General features: G+C 39.6%; 1 protein-coding gene across 1 annotated transcript in view; it reads left to right on the forward strand.

The window, feature by feature from the left end:
• FAM221B (family with sequence similarity 221 member B) overlaps window positions 1–26,092 on the forward strand; it is a 48,179-nt gene that overhangs the window by 12,159 nt on the left and 9,928 nt on the right. The window contains exon 2 of the mRNA XM_027839139.1: window positions 6,345–6,488. Within this exon, the coding sequence (XP_027694940.1) occupies window positions 6,345–6,488 (144 nt within the window). The remainder of the gene's footprint in view (window positions 1–6,344; window positions 6,489–26,092) is intronic.

Here is a 26,092-nt window from a genome sequence, read left to right on the forward strand (position 1 = left end):
AGGGAATGGTTATTTTTATAAATTTGACTCAGTTCCCATTATATTTGAGAAATGAGGCCTTTATCAGCGAAATTTGCTGCAAACATTTTTGATATTACTTCATTGTTTATGGTATCTTTTTAGCAAAATGTTGTTTCCCTTCTTGTCTCTTTCAATTGGGTCTATTTTTGCTTTTGCTTTGTCTGAGGTCATGATTGCCACCCCCTGCCCTCTTCACTTCAGCTGAAGAATAACATATTCTGCTCCAGCTATTTATTATAACTCTGTGTGTGTCTTTTTGTCCCAAGTACGTCTCTTACACACAACTTTTCGTTGGATTCTGGTTTCCAATCCATTCTGCTATTGGCTTATGTTCTATGGGTCAGTTCATCCCATTCACATTTACATTTATGATCAATAACTGTGCATTTCCCTCCATCCCATTCTCTTCTGTTTATCCTTCTCTCTCTCTTTTTATCCTGTCCCTCCTCAAAACTCTGCCTTACTTCTGACCACTGCCTCCCCCAATTTGCCCTTCTCCTTATCATTACCCCCCTTCAGTATCTCTTTTCCCCTTCCCCTCATATCTCCCTGTCGGGTAAGATAGATTTATATACCCAACTGAGTGTGCGTGTATATATATATAGATATAGATATAGATATAGATATATAGATATATATAGATTTCTATACCCAACTGAAAGTGTGTGTGTGTGTGTGTGTGTGTGTGTGTATATATATTCCTTCCTCTTTGAACCAATTCTGATGAGAGTGAGGTTCAAGCATTGCCCATGACCTCCTCTTATTTTCCTCTCCACTATGAGTTTTTCCTTGTGTACCTCTGTTGTGTAAGAAAATTTGCCCCATTCTACCTTTCCCTTTTCCCTTCTAACTGCACATCCCTCTTTCTCCACACCTACATTCTTTTTGTGGAGATTATCCCAACATAACCAACTCACACCCATGCCCTCTGTCTATGAGACACCTCCTAATTGCCCTAATAAAGATGATAAAGTTCTAAGGAGTTACATGTATTATTTTCCCACATCAAAATGTCCCTTTTGATTACTCTTTCATGTTTAACTTTTTATGCTTCTCTTGAGTCTTCTGTTTGAATGTCAAATTTTCTATTCAGCTCTGGTCTTTTCATCAGGAATGCTTGAAAATCCTCAATTTCATTAAATATCCATTTTTCCCTTGAAGAATTATATATTTATTTTTTCTGGGTAGATGATTCTCGGTTGTAATCCTAACTCCTATGTCCTCCAGAATATCATATTCTAAGCCCTCCAATCCTTTGACATGGAAATTGCTAAATTTTGTATGATCCTGACTGTAACAGCACAATATTTGAATTGTTTCTTTCTGGCTGCTTGCAATATTTTCTTCTTGGCCTGGGAGCTCTGAAATTTGGCCATGATATTCCTGGGAGTTTTTATTTTGTGATCTCTTTCAGTAGGTGATTTGTGGAGTCTTTTGATTTCTATTTTATCTTCTGGATCTAAGATATTAGGACAGTTTTTCATGATATTTTCTTGAAAGATGATGTCTAAGCTCTTCTTTTGATCATGGATTTCAGGTAGTGTAATAATTTTTAAATTATTTCTCCTTGATCTATTTTCCATGTCAGGTGTTTTTTTGAATGAGCTATTCCACATTTTCTTCTATTTTTTTCATTATTTTGACTTTATTTTATTATTTCTTGAAGTCTCATGGAGTCGTTAGCTTCCACTTGCCCAATTCTTAGAAACAATTTTCTTCAGTGGGCTTTTGTGCCTCTTTTTCCATTTGGCCAATTTACTTGTTAAGGCATTCTTTTCTTCAGTGAATTTTTGTACATCCTTTTCCATTTGGACTATTCTGCTTTTAAATGAGTTCTTTCCTTCAATGAATTTTCCCCCTTTTTTATCATTTGGCCCACTCCGTTTTTTAAGGTGTTATTTTCTTCAGTATTTTTGTGCCTCTTTTACCAAACTGTTAATACTTTTCTTATAATTTCCTTGCATCATCCTCATTTCTTTTCTCACTTTTTTGTCCACCATTTTTATCTCTTTAACTCTTCTGGGAATTCTTTCTGCCTTTGGATCCAATTCCATTTTTCTTTGAGACCTTGCTTGCAGTTGTTTTCATATTGTTGTATTTTTCTAAGTTTAAGTCTTCATCTTTCCTGCCACCACAATAGCTTTATAAAGTCAAGTTCTTTTTTGTTATTTGCTCATTTTCTCAGTCTATTTCTCCACTTTGAACTTTACATTCAAGTTGAGCTCTACTCACCTGGGGTTGGGGAGGCATTGTTCGAAGTGTCAGGCTTTTACATGCTGCTGTTTCAGAGTTAGTTCTGGGGGTCTGCAAGTTTTCAGTGCTTCCAAGGTAGTGTAATCCTGGGAGAGATGTGGTTACTGCTCTCCTGGTCTGTGTTCTGGTCTTCATCCAGGAAGGGCCCCTGCCCAACTGCAGCCCCAAGTACTAGTGCTCTTCTTGGCCCTGGAACTGAAACCAGGGCTCTTGCTCCCCTCTGACTGAAGAGAAGCACTCCTATTGACATCGTGAAACTGCAACCCAAAACTGCTTCTGGGCAATAGAGTTGCCAGTCAGTATCAGCTGCACCCAGTCCCAGAAAAGGATACCCTGTAATCTCGTTCTGATCAGTTGTCCACCTCACTTACCATCTCTAGGCTGAGAGCTCCCAAAGCTGGTGTTGTTGCTGCTATCAAGGATCAATTCCAGGCCAGTAGAAGAACTTCTAATCACTGCTTTCATCCAAAAAATTCATATGTGCTATAGTAGTGTGATCTATACACCCTCTACTGTGAACCATGTACCTTTAGAGAAGAATAACAATTACATATCTAAAAAGAGGGAACATTGAGGGGAAAAGGGAGAAAGGGATTCGGAGTCTAGTCAAGAGAGCATGGAAGAAGAAATGCAGATACCCAGTCCCACTTGGGCCTGGAAAGAGGCCTGCAGGCTATACCATTGGCTTGACTCCAAAGAGAAAAAAAGATTGGCATAACAGAGAATCTTATGAACTGAGGAATGACATGTATCTATTGCTTCACTAATACTGTGTGTATAGATCCCAAGAGAAAGTGAAACCCAAGAGGAATATGATTGTTTAATGCCTTCTAGAAGGAGGAGCAGAGTTTTTCCCAATTATTGAGGAATTTTGGCATAATCCCATATGTTTTCCATTGGGTTAAGTAAAAATCTGTCTTATATTCAATATCTCATTACCCTGAATGCTTGCAATGTAGCTGAGGCCCTTTTGGGGGGAGAGAAACAAGTAAAATTCTTATATTCCTAGAGTAAACCTTAAGTAGAGACATGAGTCAAAGAGACTTTGTGAGAGACTGTATCTGAAGACTATATCTAGTTCTAAGATATCAGAGGATAGGGCCCAGTTAACCACAGATTACATAAGAATGTTACATAGAGATAGTTATAGAATTTCCTTCTTCTGTGATGACTTCAAGGGATATACAATTATATGTAGTTTGATTTTGTGGATAATATTGTGCTTGAGTAATAAACAATTTGTCCCTCAATGCCATGTTGTGGTAAAGCACATCTTCAACACTGCATGGCAAATTAACATTGGCAAAGAACATGGATTATATTCATTGGAATGTTCCTTATATTGGTTGGGGTGAACCCCAGGAGCATTGAATCAGTAGTCCAAAAAGGTAATACAAGGAGTTCTTAAATCACATTTCTATTTGTTCACCTATCTATCAAAGTCTAAAACTAGTCCAACCTTCCTGAAGTCTTTCAGTGACTATAATCTCTGTTTATCAATGGTCAGGACATCACTGAAATATGGTGCCACTTTCAGAATCCTAAAAATCAGGCTCGCCATGAAACATTAGAAAGTTCCTGAACCAAATAAAATGGAGGACTAGACATTTTCTCCAGTCCTCACTAACTCTCAAAAACTCCTCCCACAAAAAGAATTACATGCCAGAGGAAAATCATTTATAGCTCTTCCCATAGTTTAAGACGCTAAGACACCTAACAAGACTTGTGAATTAGTAGCAGAGAACATTAATTTCCAAGTCACTCACACAACACACCCACCACTAGTCCCCAGATTCAGACAGAATGTACAACCCAACCTACTAGCTTGTGCTTTGAGATCCAATCCACTGAGCAATTTCCCTGCTGCTGCTTCAGCCTTTGCCAGGAAACTTTATCCCTGACCTTATCACCATTCTGTAGCAACAATTAGAAGAACCCAGTTCTGACCACCCACTTTCAGAGAAGGGAGAGGCACAGGAAAATAGAAGTATACTCTCTCTAGGGTAGCAATGCCCAACCAGAGAACTAAAGAACAAAGGGAGCTAGGGGAAGATACTAGCAAGTGTGTATATGGGGTTGTACCAGGACTCAAAAATAAAGAGCCTGGCATCCATCCAGGACCAGTTCTGTTCTATCCCCACCAAATCTTCTTAGGGCAGGAACTGAGATAAGTGAAAACTACAAAGAGACTTAGATAACTTTGAGGTCCAGCCCCTAGAGAACCACCATCATAGGGGAAGGAGTCAGAAAGTGAAGAATAAGGAAATATAAGGAAAAAAAACTAAAATTGCCAAAGATCTCAGGAAGAAGGAAGCAAGTTAACAAGCAGATAAATCAATAGGGGAGATATTAAAATAAAATGGAAGATGTTCATTCACCAAGACATCTAAAAGACTACAAACATCTCAAGTAACTATTGTAAAACAAAGGAAATTGAACCAATACCTAATGACATAGGAGAACCCGTGAAATCCCCAAAGAGCACAGAACTGCTGCAGGATATTCCCAAAGGGTTCAGGAGGAAAATCAGAATCTTAAAACAAGAAGCTAAATGTAATCAAATTGCAGAATTTATGCCCTACACATCAGAAATAATTGACAGAATAGAAAAACTTGAATCCATGGTGGCAAGTTTCTCCAAAGAAGCAAAGGAGAGAACAATTTAATGATTGGAAATACAAATATGCTGAAGTGAAAGACAATCTGGAAGACAAAAAGAATGTCCAAAAATTGTGATCCCTATAAAAGCAAAATCCATTTACCTCAAAAGTAGGATGCAAAGAAAAAACTTAAGGATCTTAAGTCTCCCAGAAGAATAAAACAAATAAAAAAAAAAACCTAATTACTATAATGCAAGAAAAAATCCAAGAAAGCTGCCCAAAACTTCTGAATACATAAAACAAAAGCAACAAATGAAACAATTCACAAATACCCTCTGGAAAATCTCAGACCCAACAAAAGTTTAGAATTGAAGATGTTGATCTGGAAATGCCTCTCACTGTGTTGTTATCGTTTGGTTACCTGAAGTAGAATGATAAATGATTAACCACCAATAATACAGTTATCCCTTCCATATCACAGTTGTTAGGGGTACAGTGCCCCCATGATCTGGAAACTCCATGTAAAATTTTTTTGTTCTTCCTTTGTATCAGAGAAGAAGTCTGAATTTTTATTTTTATTTTTGCTTTATGGGGTGTTTACAGTACCTAACTGTAAAATTTTGGTTGATATTATACAACAATATATGTGTATATGTCTATTTGTTTGTGTGTGTGTGTGTGTATGTGTGTGTGTGTCATTTCTGAGTATCTTTTTCTGTGTTATCTGCTGGCCTTGGCATGTTGTCTGCAGCTTCCATAAAACTCCCCAAAATTCCCATTTAGTTTCTTATGCCAAACCACAATATGTTGAAACCATGATGGGGAAAGTCAAAATTTGGAAGGGATAACTGTATTGGACAAGTTTTCTAAAGACCTCAAAGAAAAGCAAAGAGTTTATTAATTGAAAGCATCAATGATACTGAAGTTCCTAATTCACAGTGCATTTGTAATGTCTACAATATTTCATGTTTGGTTTAGAGGATCTTAAAAATAAAAATAAACTCTCACTCACTGTGAAAAACAAGGATATTTCATCATACACCTCCCCACCATAATAATAATACTTTTACATGGTGCCTTAGCAAAGTCCTTTCCTCACATGACATAGGTAGTATATTATTAACACCATTTTGTAGATGAAGAAACTGAATCTCAAAAAGTAAAGTGACTTAGCCGAGGTTAGTAAATGTCAGAGTCAATATTCAAACACATTTCTCCTGACCCTAAGTTTGTTGCTCCTTCCACAATGTCTCTCTTGGCACATTATCACCCTCCCTCTAAATCACAAAATCCCCTTTCCTCCAGGCCACATGACCATCCTTTCTTCTGGTAACCCAGAGCCAAACCCCCAAGTTATTTGTTCCTTATTCTCTCCCAGATTACTTACATGCCTCTCTTCCCTCAGGTTCCATGAACATCCTTCCCCCCAGGTTACAAGGCTCCCCAGGTTATGTGGCCCACTCCCCACAGGTTATACATTGCACCCCATCGCCCCAGCCAACAAGCCAGAGGTGCTAGCAGTTGCGAAGGCTATGCACAAGGAGAAGTTTGGATGTCGTGTAAAGCAGCTTTTCCAGTGGGAGAAGGATGCCGCACTGAAAGCCATCCAGTCAGGTAGGCCTCAGCAGTGGGAAGAGGGAATGAGGGAATCTGGACAGAGAAGACTGAATGGGGAAACTGAGGTCCACTCAGGGAGAGAAATCTTAGTACCATACACACAGATGAAGCATAGGAACCCAAGGACCATTTATATAGGTGAAGAGAATCTGAGGACCATACAGGTAAGGCAAGAGGGAAAGAGGAGAGGAAGGAGGGGAAAGATTAACATAACCACTCAGTTACAAGAAAAGCACAGCTGGTCCTGAAATATCTGGAGAACCAATTCCATAAGATTGTGAACACAGCATCATGGATTTACATTAATCAATCATCAAGCATTTATTAAGTGCCTGCTATGTGCCAGGCACTGTACATGACACTGTACTGCTGTAAACAATATTCACATTGTAAATCCACCTATAAATAAATCTATGCTATCCTGTACAAATTCAGGTAGGCTGCATGTAGTTGTCCTTTTGGGGAATCTGGCTTCAGTCCCAACTGGAGCATTCACAGTCATATGTGATAGTTAAGGCTAGGCTGAGGACAAGCCAGGAAAGACAGCTACATGGAGGTTAGTCAAGATACAAGAAGGACCAGTGGCCCAATCAAAGCCATGTGGGCAACCTTCAGAGCTGCCAGAAACAATAAGTCAGAATTTGGTCTAGGAACTGAAGGCTATGGTTCATAGATCAGAGAGAACTTTAGACCAAGGCAGCTTAGGATCCCCAAAGAATTATCTAGGGGAATTATCCTTGAGATCTTTTGTCTTCTGAATCCTATGCCTACATAGGAGGCTCTGCCCTCTTGAGGATATTTTCAGGTTCTTAAAAGTACTTAACTCATGTCCATTAGGTTTAATCCCTATGTAAATGAATCATTATTCTCTCCCATCCCCAAGAACTTTTGTTTCTCTGTGTCAGATGGGAAGGCCACATTTTCAATTCCATGGGGGTTCCATTGAGGTGGTTGTCCTTTGCTCTCAAAGAGGGCCAAAATGACATCACTATGTTAGAGTCAAGTCACAGTGTGTCCAAGTGTGGCTGACCAGACCAATATGAGCTCGGAATGCTCTACCACAGGTTGGGCACAAATAATCCATGTGAACATTTGGAGTGGATTCTCTAAATTTGCATATCTTGCATTTCTTTTGAGCTACTTCAATTCTGCTTTCCTCATAGAGCACAGCACCTTCTTTAATGAGGGCATGCTATGCAGGGTGGTCCTGTGCCAGTGTCTCCTATGTCACACTATCAATTCCAAAGTCCTTAAGAGTATGACCTTGAGAGTGTCCTTGTATCACTTTTTCTGACCACCAGGTGAGCTCTTGCCCTGTGTGAGTTTTCCATAAAATAGTCTTTTTGGCAAGCGTACATTTGGCATTCAAAGAGCGTGGCCAACCCATCAGAGCTGCATTCTCTGCAGTAGAGTCTGAATGCTTGTAAGTTTAGTTTGAGAAAGGACCTCAGGGTCTGGTATCTTCTCTTGCCAGGTGATCTTCAGAATCTTCCTAAGACAATTCAAATGGAGGCAATTTCAGTTTTCTAGTATGGTACTATCCAGGTTTCATAGGCATACAACAATGAAGTCAGCACAATGGCTCTGTAGACCTTCAGTTTGGTATTCAGTCTAATATCTCTTCTGTGCCACACTTTCCTTCAGAGCCTCCCAAACCCTGAGCTAGCTCTGGCAATAAGTGTGTCAACCTCATTATCAATTTGTACATCCCTAGAAAGTATACTGCCAAGGTAAGTGAACTTATCCTCAGTATTCAAAACTCCATTTCCTGTAACTTATGGTTCCACATATGGGTGGGGTGGTGCTGGCTGGTGGAGCACCTGTGTTTTCTTGGTGTTAATTGTTAGGCTAAAATTAGCACAAGCAGCAGCAAATTGATCCATACTTTGTTCTCAGCTTCAGAGGTTACATTGAGCGCATGATCATCTGCAAACAAAAAAATCCTGCACCAACACTCCCTCCACTTTAGTCTTGGCTTGTAGCCTTTTCAAGTTAAAGAATTTACTATCAGTGCCGTAGCTGACCTTGATGCCATGTTCATTCTCATTGAAGGCATTTTGACAACATGGCTGAAAACATCATACTAAAAAGTATGAGAGCAAGCACACAGCCTTCTTTCACTCCACTGTTGACTGGGAAAGCATGAGATCATTGCCCATTATCGAGAACCCAGGCGAGCATGCCATCATGAAATTGACGAACAATGCTGATGAACTTCTCTGTTCAACCAAATTTTGACATAACTTTCTATAAGTGTTTGCAAATGACGGTATCAATGGCCTTGGTCAGTTCTATAAACATTGTGTACAGACCTCTGCTCTGCTCCTGGCATTTCTCCTTGAGTAATCAAGCAACAAATACCATATAGACAATTCCTTGGCCCTTTCTTAAGCCACACTGGCTCTCAGACAGATGACCATCTTCCAGGTGAAGGATCAGCCTATTAAGGAGGATTCTGGCAAGAATCTTGCAAGCAATGAATAAGAGAGAGAGACACACACACCCACCCCAATTGTCACAGGACAATCTATTTCCTTTACCTTTATAGAGATGGACAATGGAGGCATCCTTGAACTTCTAGGGGATAACCTCCTTTTGCCATATAACCCAGTCAGCTTTTGTATAAGCAATGGACCACTCCCCCCGCCTTGTAAATCTCAGCTAGAATAGAATCCACAATAGGCATTTTGCCACACAAAAGGAGCCTAATGGCATTCAAAACTTCTTCTTCATTTGGAACTTCAGCTAGAGAGGGATTGACTTCAACCTAAGGTTGGCTACAGCATTGATTGATGATAGTCTGTTCAAAACACTATGAAAGTGGTCAGCCCACTTCTCTAGGATCATGTCCTTATCACTAATCAGTGTGGCTACATCAGTGCTGAGTAGTTGAGACGCACAATAGATCTTTGGCCCATAAATAGTTTTCAGGGCATCATAAAAGCACTTTGGATTGTTACTATCAGCTTAAAACTGAATTTCATCTGTCCTCTTACTGAGCCAAGAATCCTGCATCTCTCTGAGCTTTGTGTGTACTTTACTTTTGATGGAATTAAATGCTGCCTTCTTAGAGATGGATGAACTATCTTGCTGGTAAACCCTGTGGAGTTCTCATTTTCATTTAGCAGCTCCTGAATTTCCTCATCATTTTCATCAAACCAGTCTTGATGTTTGTGAGTGTTCTGACCCAGATGAGTAAATACAGTGCTGTACATCAAATATCTGAAAGCTGCCCACTCCTTTTCTGCTCCACTGTTGCCAACCCTGTATTGGCTCAACTTTCCCTCTAAATTAGCAACAAGCTGTTACCGCTCAGATAAGTGCTCTAATCTGTTGACACTAATTCTTCTGGTAGTCATTTTGCCTCGGGGTCACTGCTTTTGTTGGATGCAAATATTTAGCTTGGAGAGGATAAGTCTATGATCAGTCCAGCACTCTGTGCCACACATTGCCTTCATCACTCCCACATCCTGTCTGTCTCTTCTCCTTACAATCACATGGTCTATTAAATGCCAATGTTTGCTGTGAGGATGCATCCATGAAATTTTATTGCATTTAGGTAAATGGAAGACAGTGTCGGTGATGAGAAGGTCATGAAATGTGCAAGTCTTCAGTAGTAAATGACCACTGCTGTTGCTGTTTCCAACTCCATTCCTCCCAAAGACTCCCTGCCATGTCTGATAGTATGAGCCTACTCTAGCATTAAAGTCACCCAGAATTGTTTGTCCTCTTTTGGCACATTGATGATACATATCTCCACGTCATAAAATTTTTCTTTGACCTCATCAGGGTTTGTCATGGTGGGAGCATAGGCACTGATGATGGTAGCGTGGTGTTTTCCTACAAGTAGCAATTGCATTGTCATGTGCCTGTTGTTCACTCCTTTTGATAGGCATACAAGATTGTTGACTACATTAGTTTTGATTGCAAAGCCTACACCAGCTTCACAACACTCCCCTTCACAGCGGTCACTCCAGAAAAATGTGTATCCAACTCTGACTTCAGTAAGCAGGCCTTCATTTGCCAGCTTTGTTTCACTCAGGGCTGCTATTTGTATGTCATACCTGCTGAGTTCTCTTGCAAGTTATTCGTCCTTCAGGTCTACTGGCTTTTGTGTTGTCTATAAGTGTGTGCACATTCCATGTACCAATGGTGAGTGGAATCACCTTTGTTGAAGTTTTTGTGCATTTTTTTGTGTGTTTCAACCACAGGGTGGGATCTCTGCCTGCTGTGGTAATCAGGCCAGGGTTGTGTAAGCAAACAATTTTTAAGGCACCTTTTCTAGCCCCTTCCTCACACCAGTAGGTGAGCAGTGCAATCCTTAAAAGGCTGCTCAAACACCCAGGGGGCTGCCAAATTCTGCTCTGCTTCACACTGCTACTTCCAGTGAGAAGACAACCGTATGGCTTGGGCTGTCTGTGTGCAGGGTTGTGACTACAGCTCCCAATATATTTGCACCTGCTGCTTCATCACCTCCCTGTTGCCATAGGACTTTGAGATAGGTAAAAATGGTAAAATGAAATGGGTGATGTCTTTTGATTCATGCGTAAATTGGATTTAAGTGAGGTAGAGTTGCACTGAGTCGTCAGCCTCACTCTCTCTTCAAGAGCCATCATAATCTAGTGGCTGGACAGAATCAAGATGACTTGTGATGGCCCAAGATGCAGTGGATGACCTTGGTGTCTTCGATGTCTAACCAAGCTCTAAGCACTCCACAGCACCTGCTTCAGCTGCCTTCATGGCCGTTAGAACAAATTGTTCTCATGTGCCCATTCCATCAGGGAAGTCTTCACATGCTTGGGGTAGACACCCTCCTAATTCACCAATGGTTTTGAAACCCCTTGGTTACCCTCAACCTGGTTTTTATCCCATCCACTGAAACAGATTACCGTGTTGTGGCTACTGTGCATGCTACAGCATCTTAGTACCACAGGTAAGAGTTAAGTGGATCAGGTAGACACCAAAGATGGAAAGCAGCCCTCACACCAGAGGTACTAGTCTTCTCTGAACACACCCAACACCCCAGGGGGTTCCATGAGGAGCTTTCTCTAAGAAGAGGCTAATTAGGAAGACTGTCGTCATCATCATACAGTTCTTTTTCTGGGGCCCTTTCAATCCTGGGTCAAAGACTGGGGTTCCTAACAATTCTTTGATTTGGATAATCTGTTTAGATATATTGTATATTCATATAGTACATATATTGAATCCCTATCTTCTGCTTTGCCTATATATGTATGTGTGTAAGTATATGGATATGGATCAACTTATAGTTGTAAATATCTTGACCTATAGATATATAGATACTAAACATATTTGCTGAATTGAAATATCCCTTCTCTTTATTCAGACATTCTATGCATGTTGTAATATGATGTAAAGCTGGTTTAGGCCAGGTGTTACAAGTGACAGGGGAAGAAAAGCAGTTCGTCTTCTGCCTATACTGCAGTTACCAACCAAAAACTCTTACAGAATTCTGCATAACCCTAGAGAGCAGTACATCCCTGCAAGTCATCCACTGAAACAAGGAAGGATACTTAAAACCAGCTGGGAAGGCAGACAACCTATTTCCAAGGATTCATGGTCATAGCTAGATTTCACTGTTCTATTTTTTTCCTTTTTTTTTTTTAGTTTTTTTAAAATTTATTTTGTTTTCCAGTCAGGGAACAAACAAGCATTTCCATAACACAGTATGATTAAAAAAAAAAGATAATTGCACGTGAAATTGCAAATCTACCACATACAACTTGCTATTCCCTCCAAATATATAACAGTTATCATGTTATTTTTTTTCCCTTTTTTTCATCCTTCCCCTCCCAGAGATGCACGCTAATTACATGACCCGTTAGATACAAATAGGCATATATGTATATATGTTATTATTCTATATATATTTCTATTTATCAATTCTTTGTCTGGATGCAGATAGCATCTCTCTTCATATGTCCTTTATTTTTCATTTGTTTATTTATAATAGTCAAAATGACTTAGTCACTCAAAGCCATTCTAAAGATCATATTGCTATTACTGTATGCAATGTTCTCTTGGTTCTGCTTACTTTGCTCTTCACCACTACATGCAAGTCTTTCCATGCCTTTCTAAGATCAATGAGCTCATCATTTCTTACAGCACAGTACTATTCCGTAGCAGTCATCCACCGCAACTTGTTCAACCATTCCCCAGTTGATGGGGATCACTGCAATTTTAGTTCTTTACCACCATAAAGAGAGCTGCTATAAACATCCCATTCACTATTAGTGAATTTCCCTACTTCTTATTTTTGCTCACTCTTTTCTTTCTCAACCTCTTCTTACCCTATCCCTGTTACCTTATGTTCTTCCCCCACCCTCCCACCCCCCCTTCACCCACCCCTCTAAGAGTCCCCCACCCGCCAATCTCAATCCACATACTCATTCAAAAGTCCGCACATCCTCTCCCCCCACCCTCCTAAATCCCAACCCACACACCCCTCTAAAAGTCCCTCCCCTACCCTGTTCCCCAGTTTTCTCACCTCTCTGCATGTTCAGCAGACTTCTACACCCTTCCAGATGTACACGCATTGTTTCCTCTCCAACCCAGATGAGAGTAAGTTTCCAACATTACCAGCCTTCCACTCTCACCAGCTTCCTCTGTATTAGTTCTTTTTTTCACACCCCATTTTTATAATATAATTGCTCCCTTTTACTTTTTGCTACCCAATTTTGTTTTTTAGAATCACCCCCATCATACACAACTCAACCCCAACCTTTCTTTCAAACTACCTTAGTATTGATGACAGTTTTAAGAATATTGATAATTTTTTCATATATATAATAAGTAAACAGTTTGACCTTAATGAGTGCCTTACAATTAGTTTTATTAACCAGCTAAACTGTGCCAGATTCTGACATGCGACTCCTTCTCTAGACACTGTTCTCTAACCATTCCTTCAAGTGTGTTCTGGGCCCTGGAAACGAAATCCTACCCTTATACTTGGACACTACTGCCACCTGTACCCATGTACCCAAACTGAATCTTTTGGTACTAAATCTTCCCTGTATCACAGAATTTTAGAGCTAGAGAGGATCTAGAAGGCAACCTTCTTGTCCAATCCCCTATCACATGCAGGAATCATTTCTACAAAATCCCTGATAGATATTCATCGTTCATTTAATAGTCCATGGTAGAAGCATCCAAAGGCCTAATGAAAGAAACATGAAATTTCATATACCTACAGTATACTATGAATGCAGATTTAAGTTCTAAACAATGGTGGAACTTAAAATTAGAAACCCAATATCACTCCCATGATTATAACTAACACAAAAAAAAATCGGGGGTGCAGGGAGGAGGGGAAGAGATAGGACCTATGAATTCACTGTTATGGAGAACATAGATTGACCACTGCTTTGCAATTAAAACCAAAGCCATTGTTAGCAAAATATGACTGTAATGACTTTTGCCAAGCTATTCTTTTGCCTAAAAACAGTTTTCAGATCATTCACACAGACACACTCATTTACTGATGCACAAATTCACCACAAAAAACCCCACCTACTAGGCCCTTAATTTTATATTGAAATTTATACCCTTATGATGTACAGACGCAGAGAAATAAAGCAGCTATTCATTAGAATTTGGGGACCCACAGTTCCAAATGCCTAGACTTTCTGAAACTTTTCTTTCATTGAAGTAATTAACTTGCACAAACATACACCCACACACAGGCCAAAGCCTGATAAGTGTTGAAAGCCCCTTTGACTAAATAAAGGAACAATAAATTCTTAACTAAAATAACTTCAAAAAATAAGTAAACATATGCATTTAAACAGCAAGTTCATATACAGATGTGTCAAGATATAAAACATACACATGAACACATATCAGGTTTAATATTCAATTATAAGAGCTTCTACAATAATCATTTGCCAAAGGGAGGGTAGAAGTGCCTCAGATAAATGTTCCCAATATTTGGTGCTCAAATAGGGTGATTCCAGCTACTTTTCACAAGCTTGCATCATGATTACAGCATCTATGAAATTAAGCTTCAAAATCATTGGAAATCATCCCCTGCCTTCTTGCCACCGCTCACAACCCTCTGGCAAAGATCCATAGCTTCCCAGAGTTTTCTTCTCTGCACATCTGACATTTTAGTTATCCTTTCTGGTAGGTTTTGTTTGTTTGTTTGTTTAAGGTAATGGAGTTAAGTGACTTGCCCAAGGTCACACAGCTAGTAAGTGTCTGAGGCTGCATCTGAACTCAGGTCCTTTTGACTTCAGAGTTAGTGTTCCATCCACTACACCACCTCGCTGCCCCCTTTCTTGTGTTTTTAAAACCTTGCTATTTGGACACAAATAGTCCTCCAGGGAAAAAAAAAAACTTTTTTTTTTCAGCTGTCCTCTCCTTTTCATTATTTTTAATGAGCTCTCTCTCCTGCTTAGTCCCAAGTTCCTTCCAGTGAACTTTTGACTCCTCCATTACAGATGAGCTTTCTGAGTTCAGGGTGGCCCCTTGTCATCCAATGAGCTCCCCTCCCTTGTAGAGAATGAGTCGCTCCACAGGTATAACAGGCATTTATTTCTGCAGGGAAAGCATGTGTGTGGCTCTTCACACCTTGGTATGAAGATAGTCTTTGTCTCCAGAATGGCTCTCTATTTTCTAACTTTCACAAGATCGGAAAGCTTTCTTAGAGCAGTGTTGTTGCCATTCTTGCTGTCTAAGATGTGGCTCCTGCCTCTTATCAGTTCCATTTGAGAAGCCTTGAGTATTTTTTCTGCACAGACTCATCTTCCTGAGTTCAAATCTGGACTCAGACACTTACTAGCTGTGTGACCTTGGGCAAGTCACTTAACCCTATTTGCCTCAGTTGCTTCATCTATAAAATGAGCTGGAGAAAGAAATGGCAAACCACTCCGTATCTCTAGCAAGAAAATTCCTAAATTGGGTCGTGAAGAGTTAGACAAAACTGAAAAAAAAAAATGACTTGAATGAGCATTATTTCTATTCTTTTGCTGAGGAATCCTTTATCTGTCATGAAGATCTTGGTCTCCTTCTTATAGATGTCCAGTGAAGAATTCAAATCTCCCCAGTGTTCATTTGGGGAAGAGGCTCACCTAGCTTAACAGTCATTTTCCTAACAGTTCTGCTTTGACTGCTGCAAACACTGTGATCAAGGCACTCCACTGTCTGGCTACAATTGATTTTATCTCTTTTTGTTCTAGATTAGAGAGACCCATATTATCAAGACCTGATATATACCATCCATCATCCTTTCCCAAGCACTGCACAACATTTTCTTGGGATTTCAGTAAATGTGGGCCCACAGTTACTTGGAGCCTTTGCAAGGATGAGGAGTGAATAGGACAGGGATATCCCCTCCCTGGCAGGAAAAGTTGTATGGCCCCGTTTTTCCTATGTCTTTGGTTGATCAATCCCATCCCACCCCCAATCTTAAATAGTACTGAGAACCATAGATAGGTTCGGGAGCAGGATAAAGCCCCACAAGTAATGGAGAGACGTGACGAGACTTAATAAATGGGTACATGAGAGAGGCCTTGTCCCCTGGACTGTGTTTGAGGTCTTCACCTGGAGAATTATACCCAGGTCCAGCATTCCATGTGAGTTCCTTCTGTGCAGCTGGGAGTAGAGAGACTAGACATCCCAGTTGAGCATGCAGGAACTTTCTTTCCACACAACTGGGACAGGGAAGGCTTCTGACAGGGTGTCCTGCTGATCTTCTTAAAGCACAGATCTGACCATATCACCACTCTCACCACTCCCACTCAATAAATTCCAGCAGCTCCCTATTACATTCAGGATTAAATATATAGCATTTACAGTTGGCAACCCTAACCCTAATTCCTTTATAAGCCAGCTCCTTCCAAAGTTTCTAGTCTCTCTGTGTACTTTATGATCCAGCATCACCTGCCTTCCTGTCGTCCTCTCACACTCCATCTCCCAACTCCATGACTTTTCACTGGCAATACCCTTGCCTGTAATGGTCTCCTTACCCACCTTTACCTCCCAGCTTCCCAAACCTCCTTTGATATTCAGCTCAAATCCCGACTTCTGCCAAGGGATCTTTTCCAGTCCCTCCAGCTTCAAGTGCCTTGCTCTCTGACATAACTTTTCATCTATCTATATTTTGTATAAACATAGTTATTTAATTGTTGTCTCTCCCATTAGAATGTGATATCCTTGAGTTCAGAGACTATATTTTTTGCCTTTCTTTGTATCCCAATTCTTTGTGTGCTTAGGATAATGCCTGGCATATAGTAAGTGCTTACTAAAAGCCTGTTAACTGACAGGTGGGACAAGGCAGTCGGGCAGCCATGGACCTCTCCCTTACCCAACTGCCAGCCAGGGCAGAGCAAAGCAAAAGTTGGAAAGGATCCCGAAGACCTGTGATAGTTAAAGCAGGGATCCTAAAGGAGGGTTTGCAGAGCAAAGTCAAGCTTGGATTGGAGGAGATGAATAAGGCTGGCAACTGCCCTAACATCCCTTAGCCATAGGAGATCAAGCAGGAGGTGATGCCAACCTCCAATCCCACATGTTCTCTCTGTTCCTCTGAGGGCCCGCCAAGCCATCTTGGTGAGTTTTCAGTCCAAAATCCCTTCCTTTATCTTTCTCCCCCTGCCCCAAACATAGAGAGGGTGTAGGGCAGAAGGATCAGAAAGGAATGTCTGTCTCATTCACAGAACTGTGTTTCAATAAATCATATGACCATTAACAATTATCTAAGCCCTATGAATAGGGCCAGTGGGTGATGAATAAGAAAGGTTTGCCTTCTATGCAGGAATGAGTTCTCAGAACAGAGATGCAGATTTTCCTATCTTAATTTTTGAATATGTCTCAGATCATACTTCTAGGCCTGCAAGCCAGGAGGAGCTTAGGCTGCTAGGAAGAGGGAATGGTACCTGTCTGTAGTCTGAGTGCCCTCTGGTGAGCAATGGAAAATACTACAGCCACAGGAAAAAGTCAACACATACACTAACTACCTTCTGACATTACCATTAAGCTAGTGGCTTGAGGGGAGTGCCAAAATGAAATTCCATGATTGAGTAATTAATCAATTGCATGGTAGACTACTTCTCTGTGGTTTACCGAAAGCAGGGTAGAGGTGACCGGTAGATAGATGTAGCTTCATCCATACCACAAAATACATGCCCCACATATATCCTGCCTATCACAACTCTATCACTCAGGAGTTCTCCATAATCAAGAGTGGAGGATCTGATGGGAGTTTTACCAATCATGTCTGTAGTGCTTCAGCATTGATAATGGATGATATTGAAGCTACTTGTAGAACAGTTCACGTAGTCCTTCTCCAATGCCCTCCATCAAATTCTCCTTCTATTACATATTGCAGTTTCTTCTGGACTACTTCCAGCAGCTTAGTTATTTTCTCAATTACAGTAGGGATCAATAAGGGCCCGCTACTTCTTTACCTACATATTGTGCTTCTTGACCGATATTTCCCCTTAGGGTCCAGGGGAAATTCTGCTTATCCTGGTGGACAGACTGAGTGACCTGGAATGGTCTCCTGGCTATGTAATACCACTAATTGTAGGGTGACCAGCCCAGAATCCCTCTCTTCTTTTCCCTTGGAGATAATTTAAATGTTCATTATGGTTATGAAGTACCACTTCTGACACCAATTGTGTTGACTGAGCTCTGGATTTTCTGAGACAATAAGGACATATATAAATCCAATTAAAAGCAAAAGTAATCATACTTAAAGTGACCATGATAGTAAAGACAGAAGGTTTCTGGGCACAGGTTATCAGTTATACATCAAAAGTAGACTTGAATAGCTCAAGTGATACTGTCAGAAACCTTTCCTGGTCCCCCCATCTCCTAATGCTTTCTCCTTCAAGGTTAACTTGTATAATTGGCTACATTTGATTTTGATTTGTATATGTCATATATGCTTATGTATATAAATATTGTCTCCCCCATTAGAATGTAAGCTGCTTGAGGGCAGGCATTGTTTAATATTCATCTTTTGTATCTCTAGTGCTTAGCACAGTGTCTGGCACATAATAAATGTGCCCATAAATAAATATAGTAAAGGCTTTATAAATACTAATTATATTTAAAAGGCCAAATAAATGCTTATTGATTAATTAATTAAGTAGGATCAATACTTAGCACCTCAGAGTCCAGAATACTTATTTGTTATTCTCTGGGTGAGTGTCTCACGCATCTTATGCCAAGACTGTCCAGCCCTTTCGGGGTGGGAAGTTTCTTTAATTTAAACTACTCTAGAGCAAAGGCAACTGAAAAAGTAACTTAGCATAGTGGATAGGGCTCTGAATTTGGAGTTAAGAAGGCCTGGGGTCAAATTCTGTTCTGGACACTTACTAATCCTAATCCTAAACAAATTACTTGACCTCCTCCAGCCTCAATTTCTTCATCTGTAAAATGGAAAAATAGTACCTACCTCCCAAGATCATTATGAGGATAAAATGAGATAATATTTGTAAGACACTTTGCAACCCTTAAAGCACTAGATAAATGCTAGCTATCATTAGCTCCCACACAAGGTTGTTGTAAGGATCAAATAAGTTAATGTATATAACGAGCTTTGCACTACATAAATATGAGCTATTAGTATTATCTAGGCACTACTTATCAGGGCAAGAGTAGTTACTGTCCAAATACTTATGACCTAATTTATCTCATGCAAAACCTGTTTGGGTTAACTTTATTTCTTCTATTTGTCTTACCCTGAGATATTCCCTACTCATGCCACCTTGTGGATGATGGGCTCAAAGTTTTATCACATCCAGGAATTGCCCTAAATATCAACATATGGCCCTTTATCAAGACTCTGACACTAGCCACATCTATGAACTATCCAAGTCTGCTTCTGTCTCCCATTCTTCTCCAAAGTCTACTGATATACCTCTTGGTTTTCAAGGCCCACAGAACTTTGAAGCATAGAGTTATAGGATCTGAGAGGTAGAAGTAAACATAGAGGCAGTTCTTAAAACATTCATCTACTCTATAACATTTCCAACAGGACCTCCAATCACAGGGAATTTGCTATCTATACTAAGGGGTCCCACTCCATTACAACACAACTCTAACTGTTAGACAATCTTATAGAGAAGTGAAATCAATCTCTCTATTACTTATATCCACTGGTCCTCTTTTTCCCTCTAAAGAAGAGGCTCTTAGCTTTTTTTTGTGCCATGGAAACTTTTGGTAATTTGGTAAAGCCTATGGACCCCTTCTCAGAATAGTTGTTAAATGCATAGAATAAAATACATAGGATTACAAAAGAAATCAATGCTACTAAAATTTTTAAAAAAAAAAAAAACAAGTTCACAGAACCCAAGTTAAGAATCTTGCTCTAATAAATCTTGTGTCACTTTGACAGAAGATCATAGAATTTGACACTTAAAGCTAGAAAGGAATTTAGAAGTCAGCTAGTCTAACTCTCTTATTTGACAGATGAAAAAAGTGAGACTGAGGCAGCTAGGTGGCGCAATGGATAGACCACTGGCCCTGGAGTCAGGAGGACCTGAGTTCAAATGTGACCTCAGACACATAACACTCACTAGCTATGTGACTCTGGGCAAGTCACTTAACCCCATTGCCTAGCAAAAAAAAAAAAAAAAAAAAAAGGAAAAGGAAAAGAAAAAGAAAAAGAAAAAGAAATTGCCCAAGTCAGCATGGGTAATAAGTGGCAGGGCTGGAATTCCAACCCAACTCCTCCAATGCCAAATCCAGTCCTTCAAGTATTCAAGATTTCCTGATTAATTTGCATGCTTTGAAGAGTGGCAATGATTGGAGTCTTGAGAGCCTCTTTGTGTGTTCAGGAAAGACAACATCCTTCTTATCTGGAGCCATTGCCCAGGGGAACACAAATGACTAGGCTAAGCCTGAAAGAATTTTTAGCCTAATAGAGCTTGGAAATTCAGAACCATCTAGCCTGGATATCAAATAGACTTTGTACACTAATTACTTAGCCCAACTGTATTATGTCTTATATATTCTCTTTCCCCTTTTAAACAAATCCTAGAAGACAAATTTTGATTGAACAGTTTGTGCGCAAACAAAATTAACACAATGAGGATAAGAAAGGAAGTTACTGGGGGAAAAATCTATCTCAAATATCTATGACCAAGGTTTGATATTCAACATCCATAGAGAACTACAGCTAAGCCCTAAATGGTACCAATAATGAATCCCCTGAAGGGGTTGTGTGCATTCAGATCCAAGTTGTAATTATATAAAATAAACCTAATGAAAATATGTAGTATGAATTTGAATAATGTTACCACTTCAAGAAGATTCATTATTCACACAAATGGGACCTGTTTGTAATGCAAATACATAAAAACAAAAGCCATTCCCCAATCAGTAAGTGGCCAAAGGAAATGAACAGTTCTCAAAAGAATTGAAAACTACTAACCATACAAAATATTGCTCCAGTTTACCAAGCATTTATTGAATGCCTACTACATACCAGGGACTAGCATGTAGTAGGTCATGCTAGACTCTGGGCATATAAAGACAAAAATGAAAGTCCCTATTTTCAAGGTGTTTACATCTTACATAAATCACTAATAATAACAGAAATGCAGATGCAAACAGTTCTGAGGGTTTGCCTCACACTAAGCAAATTGGCAAATGAAACAAAACATGAAAGTGAGGAATGTTGGAGGAATTATGAAGAGATACATTCTAATGCATTTTGGAACCACTAGGTGGTGCAGTGGATAGAGTGCCAGACCTGGAGTCAAGAAGATTCATCTTCCTGAGTTCAAATCTGGCCTCAGACACTTACTAGTTATGTGACCCTGGGCAAGTCACTTAACCCTGTTTGCCTCAGTTCTTCATCTGTCAAATGAGCTGGAGAAGGAAATGGCAAACCACTCCAGGATCGTTGCCAAGAAAAGCCCAAATTGGGTCACAGAGAGTCGGACGTGACTGAAACAACTCAACAACAAAAAACGCATTATTGGTGGAGTTATAAATTGGTCCATCCACCCTGGAAAATCCCACAGAAGCCAATGATAAGAAAAAAAAGATCTCATATACACCAAAATATTTATAGCAGAACTTTTTGTAGTAGCAGAAAATTGTAAACAAAGTAGATGCCTATCATTTGGGAAATGGCTAAACAAAATGTGATATATGAATGTCATGAAATATTACAACATTATAAGAAATGGTGAATATTATGAGTACAGAGAAGCATAGGAAGATTCTTGTGAACTGATGCAAAATGAAGAAAGCAGAACCAGGAAAATATTATATACCAGTGGTACCAAACTGAAATAGAAAAGGGGGCCACTAAACTTCCCTGCACTGACTTAGAAAACCACACATTAACATTACCTATGTTCTACTGTATTTTGATTTATTTATTTTGTTCAATATTTCTCAGTTACATTTAATCAGGTTCTGACCATACTGGGGAGTATTGAAGGCTGCAACAGAACCTCGCAGGCCTGTATTTAACATATTTGCTATAGACAATTACTCCATCAATGTAAATAGAATAAAAAATAATAAGATGATCAAAACTGAATGCTATGAAATTATAATAAGCAAGCTCAATCCCAAATAAGAAATGAGAGGGCACACCTCTCCTACCTTTGCAGAGTTGGGGGACAATAAGTGTGGAACACAGGCTTATGATACTGGACATGTTTGATGTCTTGGTTGGTCTTGCTGAACTGTTTTTTCTTTTCTTATTTTTATTCTTTGTTATAAGGGATGGCTTTCTAGGAAGGAAAACACCAGGAAATGTGAGTGATATACATATGTGTGTGTGTGCGTGTGTGTGTATGTGTGTGTACACGCATATACATATATGTATGTATAAATATGTATTTGTATACATATATAAATTAAAATTAATAATTAATTAAAATAATTAAATATTATTTAAGTTAAATTAAATATTATTAAATACTTTAAAAAGAAAACAGGGGCAGCTAGGTGGCACAGTGGATAGAGCACTGGCCCTGAAGTCAGGGGGACCTGAGTTCAAATCCAACCTCAGACCAAACACTTGACACTTATTAGCTGTGTGACCCTGGACAAGTCACTTAACCCCAATTGCCTAAAAATTAAAAAAAATAAAGAAAGAAAAAAAGAAAACATGCTCCTGTACTAGGGAGTGTGTGAAGACAGGGAACAGACAGGAAGGAGAGAAGCAAGTGCTAGGAGAGGGCACCTAGTGACAACAGTAGCAGTAGCAGAGGCAGGTGATTAAGGCTGAGGTGTAGCAGATCTCTAAACCAGGTTGGCTCAGGGGCCAGAAATGATAATAATAACAATAATAATAACTAATATTTATATAGCACTTATGTGCCAGGCACTATGCTAAGCATTTTACAATTATTATCTCATTTGATCCTCACAACAACCCTGGGAAGGAGGTATTATCTGCATTTTACATGTGATGAAACTAAGGCAAAACAGAGGTTAAGTGATTTGCCCAGGGTCACACAGCTAGTAAGTGTCTGAGGCTGGATTTGAACTCGGGTCTGACTCCAGGCCCAGTATTCTCTTCTCTAGAACAACTAGGAGTTTCAAGCTTTGAAGAAGATCAGGAACGTTTTCATGAGTTAGAGATGAAAGAGCTTTGGCCATTGAGGAGTTGAGGAAGGATCATCTCAATTTAAAGGGCTATCACAATATGAAATGGACTGTCTCATTAAGTAATGAGTTCCCCACTGGTAAGGGTGTTCAGACTAAGGTTGATAACAACTTGCCGTAGAGTGGATCCATAGCGATTTTGACAAGACAATGTCTAAGGTCCCTTCCAATTCAGAGAATGTGGGTCTCTTATGCCACAAATTCTTCTGTTATTGCATATTGCATGTGCTGAACTATCATTCAAGAAATTAGATTATTATTATTATATTTCGATGTGCTCATTTTAATTACACCAGATATTTTTATCCTAGTCTTGTGCTATGAGATAGCTCTTGCCATTAGGCAAGGAAGAGAGGAAAAGGAGAGCAAAGGATATTGAGATGCAATACTCTTTGCAAAATTCAAAATTAGTCTACTCATCTAGCAACACTCCTAGTGTTTGTCACTAGCCCCTAGTATATTTATACACACTAGCTTGTCCCACAGAAAACCGGTCCTCTTTGTCCCGACCAGCTAACCTCCCTGCAGAAACAAAATGGTTGCCCCAAGCAGTGCTATAGAGCAAATGCTGATCTGTACTGGCAGAAGGAGTTTCCACACCAGGAAGGGAAGGGAACGGAAAAGAGAATAAGCATTTTTAAAGTACCTACTATGTGCCAGGCACTGTGCTAAGCACTTTACAAATATTTTTCATCAGTGAAATCACAGGTCCAATCCAAAAGATGTATATATATATGCCATATGTGTGTACATTATTTGTATATACATATATATGTGCATGTGTGTGATGTATGTATGTATATACTATTAAAACAAACATACATAACACTAAAGAGAAAACAATCATCTGACACCCAAAAAAGGGCCCTGGGTTGACTATGAGAAGAGGAACTATTAATTCAGAAAGGTTTGGGGCGCTAATATTCCTTTATAGGCCCTCCCTCCTCCCAAGAGTATGCTGACAAATACGTAACAATCAGCTCTGGGGGGAAAATATGTGTCAAACACGTTTTTAAGTTTAATTTACATTATTAATATTTTCTCCATCACTTTTTAAACTCTAGTTTAAACACTAGTTAAACTCTAAATCAACAAAATAAATTTTCTCCTCCGTTAGATTGTGAGTTCCTTGAGGGCAGGAGTTCTTTGCCTCTTTTTTGTATCCCTGGCGCTTACCATAATGCCTGGCACATAGTAGGTGCTTAATAAGTGTTTATTGAATCAAGCCCTGATTTGTAGCTTTTGTCAGTTTCTGAGTTCTCATGAGCCAGTTGTAGCAAGCTCCAACACACACACACACACACACACACACACACACACACACACACACACCACGTAGTGGCTTCTTCAGGCTAAACATCCCAAATTCTGTTAAGCAATCCTTCCATAGCATAGCTTCAAGTCACCTCCTCCTCCTGGTTACTATTCTCTGGAGACCAGTCTACTCAATGTGCTCTCAAAATGTGGCATCCAGACCTGAACACAGTACTCCAGATATAGCTTGACCCGTTCAGTTAGTCTACTGCTCTCGCCCTGGCCTCTGCACATCTATTCTCCCATCCTGAGCTCACTTCAGTTTCACTGGCAGCCACATCATCCTGCTTGTTGACCCATTGGCTCCAATCCATTGAGTTTATCCTTGTTAGCTTCACTTTCAGAGGGGGCCGTTCTCTGACATCATCCTCAGATTCTGGGGAGCAACCTATTTGGGAACAAGTAGTCTTCTATTCACGGGCAACAGTATATACATACATACACTGTGTAACGTACAAGAAGTTTAAGATCCAGATGTTTGGAGCTGGCTAAATTATACACTGTGCCTGTATCTATTTGGTAAATATCCTGCCTGGTTAGTTTTGTGTATATTCTATGTTTCCATGCATCTGCAAGGTCCCTTCCTTCCAGAGTTACATCACCTTTTTCCAGGGGTGTGCTGGGAAATGTTTTAACAGCTAGCTGGAGGGGAGGGAGGAGGAGGGAGGAAGAAATGTACACACAACACACTTATAAGTTTAATCTGAATTATTAACATTTATTCCATCACTTTCTTAAATCTAAGCAATCAACAAAATAATAAATCAATCCCTGTAGTGTTTGTCAATTTCCAAAGTATAAATGCTCACACTGAAAATTTAACAATCAGCCCCTAAGAGGTGGTAAGAGTCGACTCCAGCCTTCTGTCTGCTCCTCTGTATGCCTAGTACAGAACTCTGCATGCTATTTCGTATGAGAAGCTACCTGGGAGTAGCTGGAGACAACTAGAGGTCAAATGTTAGTATTTTCATTCATTCAGTGAAAAAGGTATTAAAACCTTTACTATGTACAGAGTGCTGTGCTAGATAATAGCAGAATAGGGCCACAGCTATAAAGGGAAACTTTATAGGCAGCAAGGAATCAGCTTCCTCAGGTAACCCAGCTTTGACATCCCCTTCCCAGGATTCTGTCTGTCCCTAGCATTTAGCACAGTACTTAGCATATGGCAAGCACTTAATAAATGTTTTTTCATTCATTCATTTATTCATTCCAGTTCTGCAGACTCTTGCTAGAACAATCACTACGACCTGCAAGCCTGCACACTTTGGCATACTGGAAGGAATACTGGTTTGGAGTCAGGAAAGACCTAGGTGAAAATTCTAGCTCCATCATTTACTAGTTGTGTGACCCTAGCTGGTCACTTGACCCTTCAGAGCCTCAGTTTCCTCATCTGTAAAATGATTATGATAATACTTGAATCACCTATTTCACCAAGTTGTAAGGAAAGTACTTTCTAGGTCTTAAAACATTGTATGTGTGAGTCATTCTTTTTATTATCATCTAGACCAGACTGCACACAAAACTCTTCTCTTTTCAGACAAGTTGTTTTTTTTTTTTTTCTCAAAGGAACTTTATTTTTTAAACTAAGGAAAATGTCTGAGGGAAAACTTGTCTACAGAGCATATATTTCTTCTCTGTCCTGAAATTATTTTTTGATCCAAAATCCAAGATAGACTTGGTGGTACAAGAAA

This window comes from Vombatus ursinus, unplaced genomic scaffold (genome assembly GCF_900497805.2).
Source record: "Vombatus ursinus unplaced genomic scaffold, bare-nosed wombat genome assembly UNPS02014832.1, whole genome shotgun sequence".
Classification (NCBI taxonomy): domain Eukaryota; kingdom Metazoa; phylum Chordata; class Mammalia; order Diprotodontia; family Vombatidae; genus Vombatus; species Vombatus ursinus.